Genomic DNA, 26,723 nt, shown 5'->3' with positions numbered 1-26,723 from the left:
GCTGTTTTAAAAATGAAACATGTATTTTCCTACCGAATCTTTCAAATAACCAACGAACTCCTGCCTTTTACGAAACTAATCTCAAGGTGAAAAAAATACATTCCTTTGCTTTCACTCGCATAAGTAAAATTCCTTTTTAAAATGCGAATTTTTTTTTTCTTTTGAATGAGAATTTTCTTAAAAATGAGGATTTTTTCTCTTTGGAATAGCTCCTAAATCAGCCGTTACAATCCTCAAGTATAATTAGATCCTGATGAACGAGTGGTTATCCGCTATAAAAGAGGAAAATATATCTAAATGACTGAACAGAATCTTAATGAAACAGCTGGAAACAGAGAAATGACTAATGGACAACTTGCAACTAAAATGATCGATACTTCTGTACAGACGTAAGGTGAAATGATAGGTCTACTATTACCCAATTCATACTGAATAGTCTAGCTAGAGACGAAACACGTTAATGACCTAGAAACGTAATGTACTCCTAATTGCCTTTTAGAGGATATCGAGGGTATATGTACATCTTATTCTAAGGTAGATTTCGGAACTTCTTCCTTGTCCTTCACTATTTGTGGCGGCGCATTTATAATTTCCTCTGCTTGTCCTGCGAACCTTTTGTAGCACCAGAGATTGATTGCTGATGACAATCCCGGAAGACGTGTTCGTTCGAAGCTCCTGGTCGTTGAAGTACCACGTGATCTCAGACACCCATGGGTTGGCCACGATGTTGCATTCAAAATAAACATCGTTTCCTTCTTGGATTTCTCCTTTCTTGAAGGTGCTGCCAAGTTGGAGAGTTACCTGAGGCGGGTCTAATTAAAAAAAAAATAAAGGAAAAATCATTTGTTATTTTTCTTCTAAATTAACACAGAATGTGCAAAACAATAGTAATGTAATGTAATGTAACGTAAATGTGGTAAATCAAACTTAGAAAATAAGATAAATGCCAAACATAGCAAAATATGAATACAAAGATATAAACTGCATAAGAGTACAATGCGAGTTCAATTCTTCCCAATTTAATATTTTTGAGTTAAAATACTTAACACAGGATTAACTTAATATCAGTGAAGGCTAAAATTTTGGAGACTGGCGGCCTAACTGTCTTCAAAACAGTTAATAAAATTAACAAAACAGTTAATTTTTAATTTAAAAAAGTTAATTCAATAACTTTTCTACTGATTTTTTTTTTAATTTAAAGAAGTTACCAGATAAATTTCAACTCGATTTGAATCTCTCACGAATATACAAAGAACGAAAACTAGAATTCATTTGGTATTGTAATATGGTTATAATTAACTAAAAGTTTTTTTTTTTATAATTCCCTATAAAATATTGAAATTTAAGGAATATATTAGACAGACCAGTTTCAACTTTTTTCTGGTCCTCGTCATACAAATAAGAGAGAGGAAACAAATTTCTCTGTAATTAAAATATTTTCTGTAATTCCATATTTTATTGCTGGAACATCGAATAATATATTGTTTTCGAATGTAGCGATACATTGTTCATTTTCTCTTCAAATTTTCCTGATCATGATGTTCATGATACGTGAACACCTTGCCTGAAATCTCAACTGAACGGAGCTACAGTTTCGTATACTATCAACCAGCTGCAAAACATATGGGAATAGGAAATTTTCAATATCTTTAAACCAACCTGATGTGATGACACTGCCATAGTTAGTGCTTGCCGACTAACAATACATAGCATACAAACCATATGTTTCGCGTGAAAGTTTTTTTTTTTTTTTTAAATTCCTGAACTCTTTCCTGGACTTTGCAGATCGGTGACGTTTGTCAACTGGAATGAAAAGAATCATTGAATCCAAAAACAGTACCGGAGAAGTCGAATGAATTTTGAAGACTTTCAGTTTAATAATAATACTTATATTTTTACCATCGGCTGTTCGAAGCAGTACGTTATAGCATGGTTATCAAAACTTTTCTTCTCATTTCAAATCCATCTTTTTTAAATCTTTCTTCATTTAGGAGACATGATAAATACCATTTTTCTCGTCTAATCAGTTAAATTATAGAAATTTTTGGAAGAAAACGGCAACTTTGATTTTTTTCCTACTAGAAACACCTCAAACATGCTTTTTTTTTTTTTTACTTCAAACATGAATTTAATTCGGGTCTTTCAGACATAAAATATCTGGCCTCATAGCCTGAGTTTTTCTTCAGCCATAATTTTTAACCAAATTAAATGTTAAATAACTTTACTTCGAACTGAAAGAATCTGAAAAAATCCCTCCATTCAACTACTAAGCATCTAAAAATTTTACTCATCGTTTTTGTCTGAGTGCTTTTCCGTTTCAAATTACAATAAATTGAGACTGTGTTGCTAAACGGAATAAATAATCAATATATTTCTAAATCTGACAGAACATTACCACTATCGCACCAAACGCTATTTGTCTATGAAAGAATGATCGTAGGCTTGAAAACAATTTGGTTTACATCCTGGTAGTAATAGAAATCTGTTTTCTTGTTTTATTAAAGAAAAACATCTCGGAAACAATGCACTTTTCAAACATGTTTTATCACCAAAACTTTATTACCAGATAGCACATTTGAGGACCCATTCAATCACAATCTACGTTCTTTTAGAGCCTGATGAGCACAGATTCCTTTCGTCTTCAAGTGTGCGAGAATTTTTCTTTAGTAGTCCTACAGACAAACAACCTGTTGATGTTTTTGTCTGATGCTTTTTCTGAAAAAAAAAAAGGAGAAAAACAACGCTGGTGCCATCTGTGTCTACAGGAATGCTCTCTTACAAGTACTGATCGACACTATTCGACTCAAAGTGATAATGGACACGGCAGATGCACAAGCGTGTCTTTTCATGAAGATGCTCAAGGCACTTGTTCGTGTTTGGCTATTTTATTGTTGCTGTTTTTAGTATGTGAACCAGTGCATTTGATGGACTACTTGGAGACGCATTCATAGTTTCTTGAATCGTCAAAAAGAGTTATCAAAGGAAGTAGCTGTGAAAATATCATTGTTTCTTTTCTTCACTGATGACTTTCAGTTAAACTGTATTTTTAGAAAGGAAAAGGAGGAGGAACGATCACAAGAAAATGTTTCTTCCATACGGCGATCATCATCGATGCTGTGACAAAAGCAAAAGAATTCTGTAAATGGAGCGAAGGTTGTTTACTGCAACAGCAACACGGGCAAATGGATGACTGATATTATTAGTACTTCCCATTTAATAGAGTCCAGTTAAATCATTTTAATTTACATGTTCTTAATGTACTTGGCACACTCAAAACGAATTAATTGATTTTAATATACTATCTGATCCTTTTATTAAATTCAACAGTTGCCTAGTAAAGGAGTTGATGTATTCAGTGGCCACTTTATTAGGAACACTAGCTAATCTTCTTTGCATTTTTAGCAACCCTGATCCTTTGGATCATTTCTAAATGATTACAAAAGCATTTTAAATCAACAAAGCTAAAAAAGCATACTCATTTGTGATTTTGGCTTTTCCATATCCTCCTGGCCTAGTTTGAGCAGGATGAGGAGGGAGTAATGCTCTGAAGATTACACATAGATCGTCTCTGTTGATATCTGAAGTTTCTGATTATTACAATGTCTAGTACATTCGAACTGCCTAGAGGGCTGTGATCTGTAGCCCAACTTCACGATATTTGTCCTTCAAATAAGAAGCCAAATTGGAAGGACCTGAGTTTGAACCCGTCTTAGACGCAAATAACCATCATAAGAGCTTTTCAAATGAAGATAAATTAGCCGGTCTCATGATATGGATGCAAGTGCTCCTCAATTTAATCTGAATTTCTCTTCCAGAAAGACAAATCAGCTGGATAACACACACTCAATTCTTTTATTTTCTGTAAAACAAATTAAAGTTTCTGTATATTGTCTTTATAACATTAGGCCGTACTATGGCTGTAATTCTTAACTAACATAACCAACGAATTCTGTATCATGCAGACTCATTGATAATGGGTTCGATTCCTGTCAAGATTGAGAGGAAACGTTTTCGGGCTTGTCACTAAAGATACTCATCATATGGTGGGTGACAAGTTTCTTATTTTTCTCCCATAAAGTAGGCAGGGACAATAGAGAACACATACAGCTAACAGATATAATAAATAGCCTTGTAGTTTTAGTTGCTTCTACTGTTATCCAATAGAGTTGGTGAAATCTGTGTTTAATTTGAAAACGCATCATAAATTATTGCCCGATATTTGTGTACAACGTTTTATAGGCAGTAATAACAATTTGCCAGTGCAAGCTTTGCCATGCGGTTACTTCAGTGCGAACAATTTGCCAAAAAGAGTTTCACGATGCAATCAATAATATCTAATCTGGGAATGTTCCTAATGATGTGTCTGCAGAGTGTACCTTATCGAAAAGATAATAAAATCTCATATCAAGTATGGAAATATTGAACACATAATAAAGAATATATTTTCAGTTGTTCACACCTGATATTGGGGTAATGAATGATACCAACGCTTGTGACGTGATTATGCATTCAAACTGTTGCCGATATAAGATAATAAATGAAAATCGACTTTTTATCCGATGTTTTCCACGTATTTAAAAATAAAATATAATGAAGAAGTGGAAATAAAAAAAAAAACTTAACCGAATTTCTACCTAGGTTTTATTATTATATTAGCAAAATTCTATAACCTTTATCAAGTAACTATATGTAAAGGAGTTAAGTTAGCTTTCAAAAACTGTCACTTGCAGATGCCCAAGAGTAAGTGCACGGTATCAAATTCAGTCTTCAAGACAAGAGTCATTTGTGTTAATAAAGTTAGTCCCTTGGTGAGCCAGCCACTAGAGGTAGGCTGGAAATGAACTTGAGCCTTTTTTTAACAATCGATTTCACCGCTACGAATAAACTTCCTAATTACAGGGCTGTCAATAAAATACGGAAGACCATTAAAAGCTTTACGAAGAAATCCGATAACATTTCTAGGGTCACCTTCGTACGCCTTATTTCTTATAGATTAAATTTCAACCTTTCCTCCAGTTATGAATTTTTCATTTCAACTTGCACTTATCAGCTCCGTCTGAATGCCATCATACTAAGGAAACGCATTGAAAACGAGCAGTAAACAAATTCTATACCTTCTAAAAAATAAATGATGATAACAAAGAACTCGTTGTTTCACAAAGGCTATTCCATATTAGTTCCAGGCAAAATTTGTTTTGAACGATATGCATATTCAAGTTTTGACAGTATGAAAAACAACTGCATTTCAGTTCTTCATATTCGTCTATGCGCTACTGTTGTTCTGTACATTTACTTCAGAGGATTTTCACTTGTTGGAGCTCTTTACGTATAAAAAGCATAATTTGAGACTAGAAATCCTTGACGTCACAATAAAATTAAAATTAATCTCACTCATTCACACCTATCTATTTTTCTTACATATAACCATGTTACATATAAACTATCGCCATGTTTCTTACATATAACCCATGGACAAATTATTATACAGTATATAGACTTACAAGCAATAGGTTTGCACTTGGATGATACTAGACGATGGCATTAAAGGAAACCTTAGTCGTAAGATCAAGCATTCCGCAAACACTGGTACTGGTACAAATGCAGAGTTAGAAGGATTGCCAGTTTATCAATAATTATGCCCATTAAGAGCTGTGTGTTTTCCCAAAACCTAGTAGTTGGTGGAGTAGCAATGTTAATTTTATTAGGTAATTATTATAGAACAAGATGGTTTCCTGTTGTCTTTCTTGTCCAATTGCGTGTAGTGGCGCGTTGCGGTCTGAATTTAAATTAAATTAAATTGAATTAATTAAATTAAATTAAAATTAAATTACAATTAAGTTATTTTTACACAATTTTGTATGACAATTTCCCATACTTTAGTGATGGAAAGAACATCATTGCGGTTTAGATTTGGTCTGTGAAGTAGGGCTTCAGCACTTTCTTTATATAAGCGTTCATATTTATATGCAGATCTGTGTAGGAGTTTTGTCTTTTCCCAGTGGGAAAACTCCTACGCAATTTGGATTCCATTGTATGTACGCGCCCTCTCCTTTGTGTTATTCCTAGTATTGCCGTTACTGTACTGATTATGTCCTAAGATACCTAGGACGAAATATTTACGTAATGAAAAACCTACTACTGTGGTTCACGTGTGTCAAATTTAGTCATGAATTCTCCACAGGTTTCTCTATATAATCAACTACTCTTGAGTGAGTTCCCTAAAAATAATAATATAATAAAATGGGCTCGATCAGTATAGACGAAACCCTTTGGTCGGAAAGACCTGGGTTCAATTACCGTCCATGACATGAGGAACTTTTATCTGGTCTCTTTCGACCAAAGGTGAGTTAGCCGGTCTCATAAGGAGGTAGGAGGTTTCCTCACACGGATATTTCGTCCCCCAGAACAGACAAACAGACCCGTAGAAGCATCTACAGACGTAGGATGCACCGAGAAGCAGAGGGCTAACCACTTCATCCTCGATACGGTAGCGGTTAAATGTAGAAAAATCCTCGGCACCCCCAAGGTAAAAGAGGTGGGAAGGTAGAAGAAGAAGAAGAAAACGCATGGTGTTGGAGACATGCTCTCAAATATTTACAATTTCTTGGAGTACCAAACCATGATGATGCCAGATAGTAGCGGCAACTCAAGAATCTGCGACATTATTGATTCCAAACAAAAGTACTTGCTTGCGATCTGCTGCCTGTAGAACCATTAACCGCGTGTGAAGTGTGATCAAGAATCAGGTTAAATTGGATGTTGTTTAGAATCACCATAAGGAAATTAAAACATCGGAAAAATTATGAATGCTCCGACTATTTTAAGACTTATGCACAAACGTTAAGTACATAGAACCTTCATAATAAAAATAAATTGAGTATAATCCTATGTATTTACTTAATTCAGTTGGAACTTACAGTGAACTTCCAACTTCCAGCCGTCCTCTAAAGCACTGTTGGGAATTAAACTATTCTGAGCACGACACGTAAAATGCATTCCGTTGTCCTCAACGGTAGGAGTCAAACGAAGAACACTTCTGGTTACATCGGAGTTCCTCGTGTCCTCGCGGGTTGATTTGAGTTCTTTGCTGCCCTTCCACCACGTGACGGTGGCAGCCGGACGGGAACCACTCGCTGTACACGTAATTTCGATTTCCTGATTGGCTGATAACGGCTTTTTGTATGGTTCTAATTTAACATTAAGTGGCTTTACTGAAATAGACAATACATTATAAAATTCACATTTGACATTGGAAAGAATTTCAATTAACTTAAACTAGATATTTTTCTTGTATTTTATACAATCAGTATTAAATATGGACTTAATAAGAAGCAATTTACTACTTTATTAACACGCATTTTTTTTACAATTTAAATTGAAACTGCTTTATGTGTATATAAATAAATAAAATACATTTAATCAACTGAAATGCATAAAAAATAAGAAAATATAAACCAAAATATTTGAAAGTGTTTTCAAGATTGTTTGCTATTAGTATTTGTATTAGTATTTTTAACTAAGTAATTTAAGGAAATTACAACGTCACTAGGATATACATTAAAATAAATTTTAATATACATTGTATTAGTATTATTTTGGGACCATGGACTCAGGAAGAATCTGTCTCCTTTTCCCTTCCTTCCTGATGACTTTTACAGAGTTTTCGGGGATGATTTTTCGTTCTTCCATCAACTATCTTCTTACGCAATAATTCCCTGATATCTATCGGATAGGTTCTTCTCACCAACTTGTACGTCTTAATCATACCAACTCTTCTCCTCCTATCTATTTGGCTTTGTAGACCACATTCCTTTAATCAATCCTCATACTCAACTTTCCAGAGTTCTGTGATGGGCTTACTTACTTGCTCTGCACTCCCGCTAATGATTCCTTATCGTCGTTATGCCAATATATCCATCTGACCAGATCTGTTAGTAGAAATCAAAATATGGCTGATTAGTGTCCTTAAACAGTGGAATTATCATCTTCTTATCCACTCTTCGCGATTCTTCTCATTATTATAGCAGCAATTATCAAGGTAACCTTTACAACTTTTGCTATATGTCCCCTGAACTTCATTTCTCGATCCACACCAAGGACCTAAATTCCAAGTCTACTCCACTTCCTAGAGGAAAGTTGTTCTAGTACAGTGAACCTCATTCCATCTTCTCCACCAAAAATGCATTACTTTATTACACTTAGCAACGTTGAAGAGACTTCTGTATTCGTCAATCCGAAATACCAGTATCTTGTAATAACATTAATATCGTATCGAGCTTCCTATATATATATATATATATATATATATATATATATATATATACAGGGTGTTCGGGATAAATTTGACATATTTATAATTAATTATATTTTTCCGTAAGTTACATGTATTAACACACACTTCTCTTCATTTAAAAGTTTGGACCCTTCTTCATTCATATACAAGATGTCAGAAAGGATGGATAGCTGGAACCCACCTGAATCATGGAAAAGAATAACTTGTATCATGATGATTCGTGCCCGCCATCAAAATAAGGATATTACGACTGCTGCCCAATGCTCCCTGAATACAGTAAAAACAATCAGGCATGAACTAGAGACTTGCAATGGTGACTACGAGGATGTAGCAAGAAGAAAGATCCCTAGCAGACGATCTGATTGCGTTCGTACAGCAGAATTCCTCGCAAATCTGCAGAAACAGGTGTTGAAGAACCCTGGCATTGGAATTCGGGCTTTGTTCGTGGAGTTGCTAACTGTAGTCAAGCCCTGGATAACAAGGGTAGCCAATGGTAGGCCGTATGTATGGCAGCAGGATTCGGCCCCTTGCCCCACCTCTGGGAAAAGTCAAAAATGGTTGTCTGAAAATTTCTACGACTTCACCAGTCCAAATGTTTGGCCTCCAAACTCCCCAGACCTTAACCCCATGGATTATTTTGTATGGGGCGCAGTTGAAAAAGACACCAATCGCACTTCCAGTAATACAAAAGCCCAGTTAATGGATAAAATTAAAACAGTTTTTGCGGCCCTTCCCAGGGAGACTGTAGCATCAGCTTGTTCGAGGTTCCGAAGCAGAATTGAAGCTGTGATCGATGCTAATGGTGGATATTTTGAGTAAATCTTGTTCATAGTATTGAAATTAACTCTGCCTGTAATGTTTTTTTGTCAATTCATTAAATTTAATAGATACAAAGAAGATTTTCTTTTTCCTTACGAAACTGTCAAATTTATCCCGAACACCATGTATATATATATATATCTTTAGAATGTCATTGATTTCATAAATTGAAATCAATGACATTCTTATGAAAGCAACGATGTTTTCCTTGCTAAACATCGTTGCTTTCATAGAAAGGTCATTGATTTCAATTTATGAAATCAATGACATTCTAAAGATAAGTATATAGCAAAAATGTATAATATGGATTTGACAAACGACGAAAATCTAAAAGAATGGCCTAAAGAAATTTATGATAAGAAATTCTCTCCGAAGTTTTTTGCCAAACATACTCGAACAGATCTCTAAGTGGACTGATGTCCAAATTAAGAAGAAAAGTTACATGATAGAAAAATGAAGTTTTCGAAGATCTTCAAAACTGTACACAGTCTGAAGAAATTCAGGAGAATAAAATCATTTCGACGAGTGATATGGTGCTTGAGGACCTTTTCCTAAAGGATTTCAACGTAAACTGTATAGGATTCAGATAGCGAACTTGACAGCACACAAAACCATTAGAGATGCGGGTCATATTGCATCCCAAAGTCAGGGTTTTCTCTCTGTCTGTCTTTCTCTTAGTAAGAAGCACAGAGAGAGAGAGAGAGAGAGAGAGAGAGAAGCTGAGGAAATGCTGATTGGAAGGAACGATGCAGATTGCAGATTTAGATCATGTAATCGAAAAAATAGTCCGTCTTAAGAAAACGAGAAGCACATGCTAATAAAGCAACTGCAAGTTACATATGCCAGAGAAAAATTAAACAGAATGAAAGAATTAAAATCTAAATATTGGTTTTTATTTTGAAGAAACATTATTTGATTTACATCAGGTCATCTTGCACCTGCATTAATGAATCGTATATTATATTTTGTCGTTATTGATTAATAACTTTTATTAGATAGTTTTATCAAAACTTTAATATCAAATTATTTTCATCAGAAAAAAACTAATCACATAAAATCAAAAGGTGTAAATTTTACTGGTGTTTTGAAAGTAATCGTGAGATTGGCATGAGATAACTCATTCATTCATTGATCATTTCCAGGGTAGATGCATTTTTTCAATTCAACTAAAGAATTTTATTCAGTTTTAGTTTACTGGGAATAATCTTACTATCCATGCGGTTTCGGAATAAAAAATTTCCACCACTGCTACCAATTTAGTACAAGCGTACACTTAGTATAAGAGGACAATAATAAGTTTCAGATGAACACTAAGAGAGTAATCATTCTTTTCTATGACAGGCTTATTTTGCGTAAACCGTCTAGTTAAAGAACCTACACATCGCAATATCACGGTGTTGTTGTGCGATTGAATCCAAAAAGAAGTAGTCATTCCCGAAGATAGCATCACGAGCCTCTATTGAGTTAATAGAGTTAATAATTTTTATCCTTTTTTTTTTTTTTGACTCAACACCCCGATACTTGGGAATCAAAACCGTACCATTTCCATTTGTGCTCATGCCTCCTCACTTGAAAAACCCGTAAAAAAAAAGGTTTCTGATATCCTGGACTTGCTGAGAATCCGGATCTTAGGAATAATGATAAGAAGTTATTTCTGTTCTGTTCATTAAACTAATTACCATCCATTTATAAAATTTCTTAAAATTAAATCTGTAATGCTAGATAAATGCGAATGCAAAAAAATTAGTAATCCGGTTACTCAGAAGTGATATATTAAACAGATGCTTCTACAGGATTTTGAAATTCAGAAAGCCCTTCAGAAATTACAAGATGGGTGTTATAATTTTTTTATTAATTTTGATTACAAGTATCTGATGTTTAATGAACTGGTAAAATTCGCGTGGCTAAAGTGATTTTTGTCAGCGCAACGTTGTTAATCTGCTAATGCAAGTTTTTATAATAACCTCGCAGGTAACATGGCAGCGAAAAGGGTGAAGGCTTTAATACGTTTGTGTTCTTGCTAAGAAGATAAACATCTTTGGGCACTTAAGTCGCAATAATGGAACTCTGTGGAGAAGGTCATTAGCTTAAATTGACTTCTTTTCTCCTAGAAAAACCAATCGCAGATGGTGCCTTTGCTTGAACAAGAGACAAAAAAAAAAGGTAAAAACACAGACACTGGTGTGTACATTCTCGAGCAAACTAACTTAACAAGAATGAAGAGATAGATGGAGACAAATATAACCTTCTTATCTGAGAGAGGATTACACCTTAGGAAACTAAAAGAAACCCTATAATGGTTATTGCTGATAGCGCGCAAACTACATGTCGAGCGGGGGAAGTAATCAGTTCAGAAAACTCGTTTTTTTATTTTTTTATATTACTTTGGATATTAACAAAACTTTCTAAATATAAGATAATAATGACTTAGAAACCATATCATAATAAGACAATCATATGCAAACAAAATACTGTTTTCTTCTTAACTGAAAATCGTGATCATTTGGGACATTTCCATATACTTTAGTTGTAAACATCACGCCACTCACCGGATATTAAATACATAAAATTAATTTTTTGCGCATAAAGCAAATGCGCATATACACAAATGAAGCGAGTCATGTAAGAAGACTTTGGGACATTGATCTTGAGAAATGAGAAGGAAATTTATTTGTGGCGATCTTGCTTTAGGAGCATCTCAGCAGACATCTTATTTTCAAATATAATAGCAAAGACAATAACCGGGATTTATTTAACATCTAGAAACGAATAATAACAATAGATATCACAACTTGTGTAGAGCAGTCGTAATGTTTTTTTGTTATTAATGTTACTACTCTTCTTATTATTCATTATTTACGCGAAGCAGAAGGTGTAAAAGCAGAACTCTTAAGCCCTGAAAACAAGAAGGAGAAGAAGAAGACGAGAGAGAGAGAGAGAGAGAGAGAGAGAGCTGATACATTGTCAATAGTGATCATCAGATAATTTTAAACCCAAGCACCAAGAAATTCAGGAAAGTTCAGTAAACAGCCAATCACTAAGGAAATTATCTTTCAAATAGGAATATATGTGTGGCGTTTCAACAGCTATAAAACCTTAAATGCTTCATTTTATTTTTAAGTTAATTCTCTATCTGTGCTGCGTGTGATATTTTAAACTAATAAGAAACTCATCTTTTTTATTATTTCATATTAATAAAAATAGAATTTTGAAATAGATAATTTTTTATACTTTCCAAAATCCCAGCATCTCTTACTACTATTCTATATTTTCTCTAATTAAGGGTTGGGAAAGGTTTATGATTGTCGAGCCTTGGTATCTCTGTCTATGAAATGTATTGTGAAATTTACATTGCTCTGGTTCGAGGCTATCTTGAGTGTAAGCGTGCTGTTACGAAGCTCCTGCAAATAGTCAATTTTTTATTTATTTATTTCTTTATGAGATGAATTGGAGTATCGTTTTTATATTGCTGTAGGTTTAGTGGATTTATTGTATTAGTGCATTTAGTAGTATAATTGTAGAAATAGTGTTAGTTTTTAATACTTAAAAATGATGCCAACCTTTGCTCCAATAAGCAGAAACGTTGCAGTGATGATGTTGATAATATAACCGAGGATAATTTGAGAACTGAAATAACCAGTCTGAAAGAAATTATTAGAAATAAAACCACAGAATTGGAAAAACTGGAGACACATTTAATGAAACTTAGAATAACAGAAACAATCATAGCAAGAAGAGACAGGAAAGTATACTGAAGTTGATAAGAGTAATAGTAATAACATCAACGTGAGCCAATTAAAATATAAGAAAAAAGTTACAATATGCCACGGCAATTCGATCATGAAAATTGCATTTGCTGACGGAGTCACTACTTCGAGCTTTCCAGGGTAGACAATTAAAGATGTAAGATGTGATGTAATATAAAAAGAGAAAAATAGTAAAGTAAAAGAGATAGTAGTTCTTGTTGGAAATAATGATTGAAGTGGCGACAAATTGTTGGATTGCTACCGAGATACGACAGTAACGAATTGAAGAGGGCTATGATAGCAAGTGATTCAATACATAGGTTGTACAGAAGCAATGGACGTGAGTTTTTAGATGTGTGTGGAGTGCCATTGATGGTAGGAAAACTACCATCAAAGTTAGTTCTTCATCAAAGTTTGTTTGCTAGTATACAGCGTATCTACACATATACTATTAAAACATTATTGCTGCATTCTTATCAAGTCAAAAATTCAGTATATTAATGATTTCATGCTTGATAAACTTGTTTGATTTTTTGGGTGGCGTTTTTACTGTCGAACCATCAGAGGAAGACAATAGATGGCAGTGCTTTCCTGGTTTTGTTTCAGTACCTATCGCGAGCAGGGTGTAGATTTAACCTTTTATATATATATATGTGCTTGGAAACCTATATATAAAGATATGCCTACATATATATAAACTCACGTTCATAGAAACTACATCATCTGCTGTAACCATGCGTTTTGGTATTTAAATTTGAATGTCTATATGAAAATGGATAATAAACAATAATTGCCACAAATAGTGAAGAAAGTAATAGTAATATAACATTTTTATTTTTGATTAATATTTGGCTCTTTTTAGTACAAGATGTGACATAATTAGAAAATGACAACAAATTTCAGAAATTTGCAAATATTTCAAAATGGAGTGGAGAGTGATGTTCTCACTGAAAAAACAAATATCAAAATTTAGTTCAACTACACAGTTTTACTGACATTCAAAGCTAAAAATTCACTTTTTTGCTGTTTAGTACTTCGTGGGTCCTCTTCTTGCCTTTATTACAGCTTGGCATGGGTGAGCATTGACAAAATCAATGTCCTGATGGATGCAATCAATTCATGGTCTCATAATGCTTGGAGATCCAGAAGGATGTCCTGCTTTTCTTGTGTATTTTAGTCTCCATTTGGTACCACAAATTCTCAATGGGGTTGAGACCTGAGCTGTTTCCTGGCCACAGTAGTAGTCCCTGAATCGAGTGTTTATTCAGCAACTTTTTAACCCAACAAAAGCTAAAACATTTTTAAGTACTAAACTCAAATCGTATGGTACATTTTAGTACTATAATAGTAATACTTACACTTTTTTGCCCTATGACAAGGGGGAATAGTGACCCTGAAAGATGCAGTTTGTCGTTACAGTAAGGCAGTCTCTGATAGAAGACAGCCATTCTAAATTTTCTGCTATACTTCTGCATCCACTGAACCTCTTTGAAATGCAAGCGACCAACACCATGATACGACATGCAGCCCCGAATCATCTAACTGGCTGAGAATTTGACTGTTGACACCAAACCATCAGGGTTGAATTTTTTTTCTCTGATCATCTTCGAACTGTCTGTCTGCAGTCGGCGCCTTACAGTTTAATTTTTACTCATCAGGAATGCTCTTTTCACCAATTTAACCCAGCCGATCTCATTTTTTTTTGTTACCAAGGGATTCCTTTTAGACACCTTATCAGTCCCTGTCGAATGAGTCTTCTCGTCACAGATCTTGCCACAACTCCTGTTTGTTCTTCCCATTTCATTCATTTCTCCGGACAACGCACGGCAATTTTTGAGGTAGAGCCATTTTAGAAGTCGAACTTGGCATGATGTAGACAGTGGCTTTCTTCCTGTACCCTTTTTTCTTTCAGCAGATCCGATTTCCTCACTTTCGACAAAGCCGTACCAAAGTAGATTGATTACAGGACACCGATTTAGTTATATCACGAGAGGAATAATCTTCTCTGTTCTAAACTTGAATCACACTTTTCTGCGAGATGTTAACTGCACGTAACTAGTCATACTGATCTCAGCAGGAAAATACGAAACCTGGCTCTTGCTATCGATTTATAGCATAAAAAATTCTGACGGAATAGCAGCAACTATTATTACATTATACAGAAACATGTGGGAAAGATAGATAATGCAATAAAACAAAATATCTAATGAGAAACCAATGAAAATGACCATTTAACTAACTATATATACACACACACACATATACACACACACATATATATATGTGTGTGTGTGTGTGTGTGTATATATGTATGTATGTATATATACAGTATAGTGTGCAGAATGGAATACACCCGCCCATAGACTACCACTGAATGCGAGCGATTTAACGTATTTGAAAGGATATGATATGTTTGTGAGCATGTATTAATGGTTGAGAGGAATTCGGTATTTTTTTTTTATTTTGTGTGTGTGTGTGTTTAAATTCCCTCTAATTTTCAGTCTCGCTATAATATCTATGTTATATATTATCTATGATCATGTCAGATATGAGAAGCTTCGGGTGGCTTATTACGAAATTTTAAATTTTCGTTCAAATAATGACTACAAAATTATTGTTGACGAAGGGAATTTAGCATTATGGATCGTTTTTGTTCTTTTTTGTCAGTACACTTCAGTTCAAACATCCAATGGAATGTTCAGTTAAAAGTAAAACTTACAGCATCTTTGTTGTAGCGTAGTCGGTAGCGACTACTCATCTTGATTAGAATGGTGTACGATGGAATCCTCTCTAGTGCATGAGAGTTCGTTTTTTATAAGGAATGATAGCGAGGCTTTTCAACGAAGGTGAGGGAATCTGTACTTAAGTGATGGTGACAGGGGTTCCCTTGCCAAACTGACTTGTCGTTAATGGACAGCTATAGCAGACTAATGAGAAGACAAAGTTGATCGTCGTATGCTATTGGCCCCAATGAAACTAACGAAACCACCTCCCGCTTATTGGAGGTCTGAAGTGGCTTGAAAAGGTTCCATGATGTTTGGTCTCTAGAGCAGGATTTCTGGACACTAAATAAAATATATAAAACTGATAAAAATGGAAAAGAAATCATTAGCCTACCCATGGTAGAAATGCGCTGTATGTATACTAATGACCTTTCGTAGGTGGGAACCACATGAAAAATATATTGATACGAAAAATTAGTTAATCTCTCCGGTTTACTGTTTGCCGGATAAAAATTCTAGATTTCTGGAGAATAAAGATTTTCTGCTTACGTATGAGACTGGTTATCTCACTTTAAATTGAAAATTCCTCATCAGGCTTCATTGTTACCATGGGTAGGATAACAGCCAAATAAACAATCCTCCTCTAGAGACCAAACAATCTCATGAAGCGTCTCCCAGCATTCGAAGCCGCTCCCAATTAGCAGGCTGATGTCTCTCATCTACCACCTATGGTCATTCTTTTGGTTGGTCTAATTGGCCGAGTGGTCATCGTATCCGCTTTCCAAACTGAATGGACTGCAAGTTCAAATCCCGCCGTGAACGTAAATGTTTGTGATTGCCTTTAGTTGGAAGATGCATTTCTTCTTCTGGTTTGAGACTATTGTCCCACATTGGAAGCAATCACAAACATTTGTGCAATTTTTATTATATTTTATATTATTTATATAAATAATATAAAATATGATATCATAATAAAATAAAATAATAATATAATAATAAAAAAGAGAATAAAATTTATTCTCTTATTTAGTCCGCTCGCTAATGTTTTTCATTTCCCCAGTATTTTATAACATTCTTTACCAAATGCTCCCCTACCCCACGCGCACATATACAGGTACCTGACCTAAAATATGCAAAAATTCATGAGGTAATGGACTTTGAATAAGCATATTCTTGCAAAACATTAATAAATAAAGCTCTAATTCTTATTATTTTTAAAACAATTTTCGTAAGTTTATAAATAGATTTACCGTTCTCATAACTTAAATATGAATTCTTTTTCAAAATTTCAAAGCGATCTTTTGTCTTAATCGAACGATGTTTTAACCGTATTTTAACAGCAGATTTTCGACTTCTATATGGACCGCCTTAATATGTAGGAATGACTTTATGCGAACAATTTCTAAGACCATATGAATGTGTGATATGATTCATTATCTTTTCATCATTATTAGTATACTGTTGTTATTTAGAAAAAGTACCTCCGTAGCTCATTCTGTTTCAATACTTCCCTTTAGTTGGAAAGACCTAGGTTCGAATCCCGTCTAGCACACGAAGAATCTTTATAATGTCTTTTTTAACTTAATGTTAGTTAGCTGGTTTCATAAACCATGGACGATAAAAAACCCTCTCTCCTGCAGAGAAGACAAAGTTTTCAACCCGAGAAACGTTTTTCATTAGGTAAAACAGACAAACTGGCTATAAGAACACACGCAATTAACATACATAATACGCTGGCTCATAGCCTGGGTTGTTTCAGACATAACCATTTAGCATACAGAAAACTTTTCTTCTGCTATTTTTGCTAAAAGGAAACAACGTAGTGTTGATGGAAAGTAATCAATTGACAAAAAAAGTCATAAAATTCTGCAACTAACTAAACAAAAATCATTCAGCAATTGATAAGAGCCAATTTGGAATAGCTCACTCATAATCCTTGGATTCTAATTTCGGTGATACTAAGGGTATATTGCAAATCAGTTTTACGACCGACTTTTCTCAGATTGATTTTGGGTAGCTTGAATAATCCAATAGGAGTGCCAGGAAAAACACGAAGAAATTCCGTTACTGTCTGCAAAGAGTTGCTCATCATTCTAGTAATCTTTCCGTCCAGACTAAGTAACACAACTTCCTAAGAACATGAAAAATCTCGTCAAGGGCTTAACTTTCATCCACTAAAAGCATTCCTATTTCTTTCTTCTTCCTTACGCGTGATGCACACAATGTCTACCTCCGTCCTTTCAAGATCTCATTATTATTTTCTCCCCACTACGTTAGATGCGGTAATCTTATGATATTAGCGGACACCACGGTGACAGTTATTTCGAGCTTGAGATCATTCCAAGGATCAATTGTGCTGTGCTAACCTCTGCACTGACTGATCGTGTATTAAAATGTAGATGGAGTTTATATTATCTTTGATATCTTAGTCAGTTCTTAATAGATTGGAACAGACCGTATATAAGGAAGACTGACGAAGTTTAACAAATAATATCTTCATTATTATTGAACACTGGAATTATAGAAAGATTGCATATTGAAATATGCAATTAAAAGCATGAGAATACCACAATTTTTAAACAAATTAAAATCACTTCTAATGTTGAAATTAATACATTGGTTAATTGGGTGATTCCTGTACCTCATACCACTTAAAATCACACAGCTTTAACTAATGACAACAGTAAAAAAATGGGAAAAAATACACTTTCTCTGTGCCATCAAATAGACTTACAATTTAGGTCAAGTGTTATCGATGTGGACGCTGGTACTGTAATGTTGTTGTTGGACGCTTGACATGTTAACACCGCCAAAAGATCCTGCCGTCGTAATTCAGCCATTTCAAGCTCGTTCCTAACAGAATTATCACCAGTTACAAAAGTATACGAGTCGTCAAGTAAGGAATACTCTCTCCACCACGTCACAGCTGGACGGGGTTTACCTACACAAAGAAAACAGAACACTAAATTATATCATTTTTGTCAAATAGAATGATATATGTTAGTAGAGTGTCTGAAAATACAGTATCTGGAAAACAAATAGTAACTCAGACGCTAAAAATAACTTTTTATTTATTTCCTTCCTGCAAGTATATTAGGTATTTTTCGCAATACTACAAGTCTCGATTGCGGCTGTTTTTGCGTTTGGCATTTAGCAGATAGATCAATATATTATATTTCTGGCTATTAGGCTGCGCAAGCCTCTAAGATCAGGGCTCGATTTATACATCCAACAATACATGCAGAACAAGTAAGTTGAATATCATCTGAGCATTGAACTTCAACAATACCTTGCTATGACTGCTCATTTCCAAGGTCATCATCAAGGTTATGTTAGCCTGTAAAGGTAAGGTTTAAATTAACAATGAACTAAAGCATTGTTTTCTATAGTGCGGGAATATTATCATCTTGTGTTAAAGGAATAAGCATTTTAGAAAGATGCTGAAAATAACAAAGTAAATTGGAAACGTCCAAACTGCGATGACAGTAATCCTTCTCATAAACGATATTCATCTGCAGATATTCTTCCAAAGTTTTAAACACGGACTTGGTAAGACTTTCCTCACCAAATATAAAAGACGAGGAAAATACGTTCACAGCTGATAAATTAAAAATAAATTATTAAACAGCAAATCAATGAATGGAAGTAGTAAGTACAGTACTCTACATCAAACAGATTTTAAAGGAAGAATTTACGAGTTCCTAAAGAGAATCATTTCTTGACAATCACTCTTAAGGCAATACAGAATCCCATGATTTTAATATTACTATTCATATAAACAGTGTTTACAGTAAATACTTTTGAAAAAGAGAGATATTCTCTCCTGCATAGAATTTTAGATAACTAAAAATCATTGAAATATATGAAATTCACTAAAGAAAAAAAATGCCGTTGTCAAATTTGGATAACTTTTATGTTATTTTCATTTTATTTATTTTTTTATTTTTGCAGATAATGAACAGAATGCGTATTGTCTGCAAAATATTTATCAGAGAAATTAAAGGTGATGGATTCTCTTTATTCAACTGCGAAATGTTTTGTGATTATCGAGAGTGATCCATCAAGTAGAATAATAACATATATTAAGAAAAACAGATTTTCCTTTAAATCATTTATATAAACATGCATGCCGCTAAGTCTGTGATACTTTATGATACAATTTGAGGAATATTAATTCTCCCTGCGTATCACTCATAATGACCAATTGATATATTCTTGATGGAGCTGGATGATATCCTATGCAAATCTAAGTACGAGGGACGTTAAGAAGATAATGTTCCTATTGTTTTTCTTTTTTTTTTTCATAGAAAATATAATATATTTAACAATGGCTTTAATATGGATTGATCCTCCTTCTTCACGAGCATTTTCTTATTTTTCAATAGTCTCAACCATTCTTAATACAGTTTGTCTTCACAGTGAGATGCTGTATACCTACCGACCCAGTAAAAGTCTTTACTCCGACGTCGGAGCGCTTCACGAACAGCTTCTTTCATCTTTTTGTCATCTGCAATGGAATGTACGCAGAGCGCATCCTTCAGAGGACCAAATGGTGTACTCAATTATTGTCAGATCCAGGCTTTGGGCTGTTGGGAAAGATCAGTTCGGTCAAATTTCGCAAATGCATTCATTTGAGCAAATCCGTGTGGGGTTGGGCTTTGCTATGGAAGGCAATATTCATCTTTCTGGTAGGCCGAACTCTAGGTATATGTTGTTTTAATTTTCGCAATGTCTGTATGTTACATTTCGAATTATTCGTGGCGCAACTTTCCAAAAAGTCAAAAATCAAGATCCAAAATCAAGATCGCATCTTTGTCCCAGAAAACAGTTGCCAATATTTTACCTTCTGGAAGGCTGATTTGGTCACTGTGATGGAATTAGAGATGACCACTACACACTAGGAGAAGCGTGAAGCTTTCTCTCGTAGTTTAATAGAAAGTGGGCGGAAAAAACAAGAGGTATTATATATACGTGTGAGAGTACAAGGAAAGTGAGCAATACAATTAGCTGTATCGATCACATGCTTATAACAAATAGATTAGCATACGATCCCCGTTAATTTATTTAAGTAATGTATCAGACCATTATATTATGTAATTTCGCATTATCCAACAATACTTGACAAAGTTGTGTTGCATGTCAGGCGAAGACGCAAAATAGTGCTAGATATGCAGAACGAATTTGTAATTAATAAACTTTCTAGCATATTCCACGGTGGTTAGTCTAATGTATATCACTGACATGCTGAATTTATTAAAATGACCAGTGCTGTTAATAAATCAAATATTATAACATCAGAAATAAAAATAAGGTTCTAAATAGAGAGTGGGATAACTGCTTAATTAAAAATATGAAAAGAATGAAAGCACACTCGATTAGATACAACTTAGGCTACGACAGTTTTCCGAAACACTTCAAGCACGTAATAAAGTTTCAATAACGACAAAGTAAATAATGAAAGCTGGTTGATCCAATAACTCATGACAGTACGCAAACATGAATTCTCTAGTGTTGGTGCCAAGAATATACACGTGCGACATCGCTTTACCGGTTATGGTAAAGTCGTTACCATGATCTCAGTAATCGTGCACGGTATATGAGCCATTCGCCATTGATAAATATTACCACCTACTTATTACGCAGTGAACGTGAAGTTTTTTTTTTTTTTTTTCATCATCATCATCAACTTCCTGATATGTACCCTTAGGGGTGTACAAGATAATTATGACAGTACCATAGGAAAGCGTTACACCATTACTGACTTCCGATCCTCCAAATTAATCTATTATCTGTCAAGATTCCTACATTATCAGATCTTATATTTCTGTCTTCTAAGGCACTTTCTACTGTATTAATCCATCTAAATCTTGGTCTTCCTGTGAGCCTTTCCTCTGCCAACCTGGCAAAGAACACTTGTTTAGTTACTATTTTCTCTTCCATTTTGTTTAAGCGACCATACCACCTGAGATTATCTCTACTAACATATTCGTGAATGCTAATAATGGCAGGTTCTTTCCCAATATCCTCATTTTTAATGTAATACTGCAATTGATGCCATTTGTTCAGTCCCCTAACCTTTCTTCGAACTGTCATATCAGAGGTTGAGGGACCTATAGGCAATCAGTGTCATGTGTGAAATTCAGATAAAGTCTGAAAGACTGAACGTCCAGGAAAGACTGGACGTAAACGTTAATCCAAGGAAGGAGATCTCATCCTGTCTGATGATTTCTGTTTTACTGAGGTTAAGAGCAAGTGTGGTGTGATCTCTTTTGAGAGAAAAAAGGCAAGACTGTGTTTTGGTGAAATTTAACTAACAAGGTTGTCCTCGTCTCATTGGAGGATAGCATGTAAATCAATGTTTAAGGCACTAATTGTAGATGATCCTGTATCCTGCAATGTCAAAGTACTGCATGGTTTGAGTAGGATGAGTGGAAAGTACTATCGTCGGCAAAGCTATGGATGGGATTAATTTTTATTAAGAGTAGGTCATTTATGTATAGGAGAAAGATAGTAGGTGATAAGAGAGAGCCTTGAAGCACTCTAGCTGGAAGGGAGGGAGCCATTATACCATGTGTTGCGCAGAGAACGACCAGGGAGAAAGCTTGGTCTCCCTGTTACCTTGGAGATCGAAGAATGAGAATTTGTTTAGTAGGCCTCGATGCAACACATTGTCGAAAGTTTTGGAAATTTCAAGGGCGGCAGCAAAAGTTCTCCAACCTTTCCATGATACATGTCCAGTGATGGGTGATGTAAGCTACAAGGTCAGCTGTGGATCTTGATTGGCGCAATCCATACTGGTAGTCGCTGGTTAATTCGTGGGTCTCTAAGTAGTGGACGAGTTGGCTATTAATGACGTTCTCCATTATTTTGGAGAGGTAGAGGTCATAGCAATTGGTCGGTAGTTTAACGGTAGACTTCTATCGCTTTTTTGTTGGAATAGGAAGGTTATGTTCAGGATGGATAGGATGAATAATTTCAGAAATGAAAAATTATGGTATATTTAAAGGTTACTTGAATCTTGCTATTATTCAGAGTTGGAAACTAAGCATAAATTAAATTACAAATTATAGAAAAATATCAATTGTTGCTGGTTTCGAAAGTCATTGAGACTTTAATAAAAAAATAAAATATTCTGTAATGTCTTAAGATTGTTTTGTTTGTTTGTTTAATATGTCCTTCTTCAATTGGAAACTTTTATGTTCTCATAATGACGAAATAACATTCTCTCTGCTTTGGGGCATTGCACTAAACACACCCATGCATATATAAGCGATGAAAAGACAGTTGAGAAGCATTACTGTCAGCTCATCGAGCCAAAACATAGCGTTATATCTACGAGTCTGAAAGTAAATTTCTTTTCACATTTTGCCGAAGAAGGTTTTGACGTTGGTGGATCTAAATTATAATTGATATCGGTAGGTTCTCTTCACATTTCCAATACAGTTCTTTGCTTATCGAAAAGAAACATTATTGCATAGAGCTCATTCAGTTTCTTAGCGTTAGCTGGACATCCAAGTCTAGTGAAGTAGAAGGCAATAACTGTCAGAAGCGGGATACGGATAATGCACTTATCTTCATGCAGCTAGCCGGATGACAAAAGGGATTAATATCATATTAATCTTTCTTAAGCTTTCTATTTATAGCGGTCTGGAATCAGGCAAGACAGAAAGGGAAGTTAGCGAATAAGAGCTGTTAAAGTACATAAAATTGTTTTCGTTTTATCTACGGAAGCTGTTACTAGTATATTAGGGTGGCTGAGACTGATATTTTCCGTAAAAAATTTTAAAGCAATGATACGATTTTTTCTTGCTTCCGGGCGAAAAATGACTTCATAGCTTTAATTAGAAATACGCAGTAACTCGCAGTTTTTTAACATGCAAAATAAATTTAAACGATTATTTTAAGCATGAACTGTAGTATAATTTAATTACAGTAATTTATTGTTATATTATTTTAATAATTTACTTTAATTTAATAATGTATATAGTTTTCTATAATTAATTTTATAATTATTTATAAACTTCATTAAATTCACCAATATAATAATAAACCTTATTAGTAATTTCAAACCTTATTAGTAATTTCAAACCTTATTAATAATGAACTCAATTTAAGGATTATAATAGGTTTTTTTTATGGAAAATAAAAAGGTATATACTTCACATTTCTAGATCAAACTAGTACTTGAGATGAAACCCCATTTTGACAATAGTTTCTCTTTAGATTGTTCGCAAAAGGTTAGCACCTACTAGTGTACTGACTCTATTGGTTCATTATGATATTGATATACCGACAGTGTCGCATATTTCTCGCAATCATGAGGCGCTGTGTGAAATAATATGCAGATTTTACAATAGAATTTAAGATGTATTATCATTATAAAAGGCTACTTTAACAAGTAGAACAAAATATTAAACAAACCTACTAATTGGTAGTTGACTTTCATCACCTGATGAAACACCACTAATCCGGTTTATTGGAGACTTAATGTCATTTTTGGTCACCAGAGCAAGGATTCCGGTTTAAATCTCCTCCCCTCTCTTCTTTGTCTAAAAGTAGTGTGATGAATGTCCTTCAAAGGCACGTGAAACATAGTTAGAGACTGAAAATTCTCCCATTTTGGGGACAGTAGTCGCATTTGGAGGGCCTTGTAGTGGATAGTCGAAAAGCGTTCCAATCACTCCATGCCAAGTTAATAAATATATATAAAAAAAAACAGGTCGCTCTTTATGTGGGAAATGAGATTATCCGACGCAATCAAGAGTGAACTCCACTTACTTGGTAAGCCTACACGTTATTCAACTCTTGATGAAAACCAACACAAATATGTAACAAACAAAAACAGTGTCACTGCGATTTTAAAACAAAATCCCTCAATGAAAATTATAAATCCTGCAGTATATTTTGTTTGATTCCTTTCCTACAAGGGGCTGCTTCTGTCTTTTGTAGGATCAGATCTAATATTGTTTTCCTACCTTGTCACATATCGAATCCGCTGCTTCTAGCCTCGTCTATCTGAATATTTCCTTGCCGATTCACCAATATTGGTGTGCTGTATTTTTGCTCTCCAAATTCTGAAAAGATTCTCGCCTCTTCCATTTCTTGTCTCTGTAGTTAAATTTCTGCACTCTGCTTACCCAAACAGAGAAGTTATCTTACTTGATGACCTTAATGTCCGCAACTGAAACGACACCTTCCACTTTACCAACATCATTGATTTTTTTAAAGCTGTTTTCCTTCCAACTATATAGTAGACAAAATTATGGCTGGGATCTCCTCTTAACACTGACAATAATCTTTTGCAAGTTTTCTCTCTTACTGAACATTTTCTCAACCTCCTTCTTATCCTAATGTCATTGGCACTACAATTGTGCCGAGAGGAGCAACTTTCGGGACTTCTGCACTTTTTCCCCCATAGTTACGCTACTCCTTCCACTCTAGTGATCCAAACATCTACTCTGATCAAGTTACAGAAATAATTCTCACTGGCACGAAGCCCTTTAATTCTCCATATCATTCTGCCCTCTTTCCAAACGAAGATTTAACAATAATGTGTTCATGAAAGTTTTAAAAATATCAACATATCCCAGACGATTTGTGAAAGAAATAAATTTTGCATTAAATCGCTCAAAAATTACATTATTGCCGATCTTTTATCCAAGTGTAAGTGTAAACAAAATTCGCGCGTGAAATACATTTAAGCGCAAACATAACGCACAGCACTCATTTTTTGTATTTGTATAATACTATGCATTATGGGAAGGGCCACTACCCAGAGTGATTCCAACCTTTATTGAGTTGATTATTTGCGAAATTCAAATGAAAGAGTTTGCTCCAAACAGAACAGGTATGGGGAAAAAAAGGAATTAATGTGTGAAATAAAGGATAGGTCCAGGGATACCTCTCCAAATACTCTGAGTTATTCTAAAGGATCAATGCTAAATTCATCACTCCTGACCTGAATGACTCCATGATAGGAAGTTCAGCAGTGGCTCCACTCAATGACGGGCATATACCCTCTACAGAACAGTCTGTCTACTCTCCAGAAAGCAGGTAAGCCCAAAAATGAACGTCATCAAATGTTATCAATGGGAGCCAGGTCCAGAAGACACACCAAAGTTGAATTAACAGAGTTTATATATAAATTAAGTGGATTAATTATGTGCATATAATTTTGCATCGCCGAAGTGAATCTTTTTGGCTCTTTACTTTAGTAGAGTTCGTATATTTCCCATATACAAGTAGTAAAAAAAGGTCTATAAACTTATTATTAAAACTCACTGGATTAGAGATGAATGTGGGATTTTTTTTTTTTTTTGGATATAACCTGCCAAATATATGACTTCTGAATCCATTCGACCTCGGTATCTCTTCTGGGTGTGTTCCCACTGAATAAAATCTTAATAAAGGTCGAAACCGGTCTGGGAAGTGGCCTTTCCCATAATGCATTGCATCATAATACTTCCGAAAGGTTGTGTGTTTTGCATTATGGGATACTAAGGCAATCAATGTGAAGTCATTTATTATCTATATAAAAGTAGCTTAGTCCTTTATTTCACATATTAATTCCTTTTTTTTTTTCTACATACCTGTTCTCTTTGGAGCAAACTCTTTCATTGGAATTTCGCAAATCATCATTATCATCATCATCATCATCATCATGCATATCAAGGATTTAGGCCTAGCATGGCCTGTTCCGGCCTTAGAAGTCATCGTTGAATCGTTTAAGAGGACGTCCTGGTTTTCTTTTTCCTAATGCTTGTACTTTAAGGCTTGTTTTGGTAATCTTTCTGTTTTCATTCTTTGAACGTGTTCCATCCATTTATGTTTATATTTTTTAATTTTTTCTATTACTGGTTGTTGGTTTAATTCTTTCATAATTTCTTCGTTTCTTTTGTGATTTCGCAAATAATGAACTCAAATGTCAATAAATTCATTCGAACAAAATCAAAAAACAAGTCAGATCAATACATAAGCCCTCTATTAAAACTATAACAAATCATGGCTAAATCCAGTAATTCGTAATAGATGAAATATCCCAAGATATTTTTTTAATTTCTGAAGTGTGCTTTCCACAAATTCTTTAGTCAAGCTATCCTAACTTGCTCCTGTTGTTGGCGACTTTTCTCCCCACCCCAAAGT

The 26,723-nt window shown here is 34.6% G+C and overlaps 1 protein-coding gene across 1 annotated transcript in view; it reads right to left on the bottom strand.

Annotated features, from left to right (window-relative positions):
• LOC150094041 (protein turtle-like) overlaps positions 1-26,723 on the bottom strand; it is a 138,016-nt gene that overhangs the window by 54,957 nt on the left and 56,336 nt on the right. The window contains exons 4-6 of the mRNA XM_090412941.1: positions 18,316-18,522; positions 6,918-7,211; positions 522-812 (exon numbers count right to left, since the gene is read on the bottom strand). Coding sequence (XP_090269067.1) covers positions 522-812; positions 6,918-7,211; positions 18,316-18,522 — 792 coding nt within the window. The remainder of the gene's footprint in view (positions 1-521; positions 813-6,917; positions 7,212-18,315; positions 18,523-26,723) is intronic.

The sequence above is a fragment of the Typopeltis vanoorti genome, chromosome 23, assembly GCF_054136105.1.
Source record: "Typopeltis vanoorti isolate ZY-2024b chromosome 23, IOZ_Tvanoo_1.0, whole genome shotgun sequence".
Taxonomy (NCBI): domain Eukaryota; kingdom Metazoa; phylum Arthropoda; class Arachnida; order Uropygi; family Thelyphonidae; genus Typopeltis; species Typopeltis vanoorti.
This window is presented reverse-complemented; position numbering and strand designations above follow the sequence as displayed.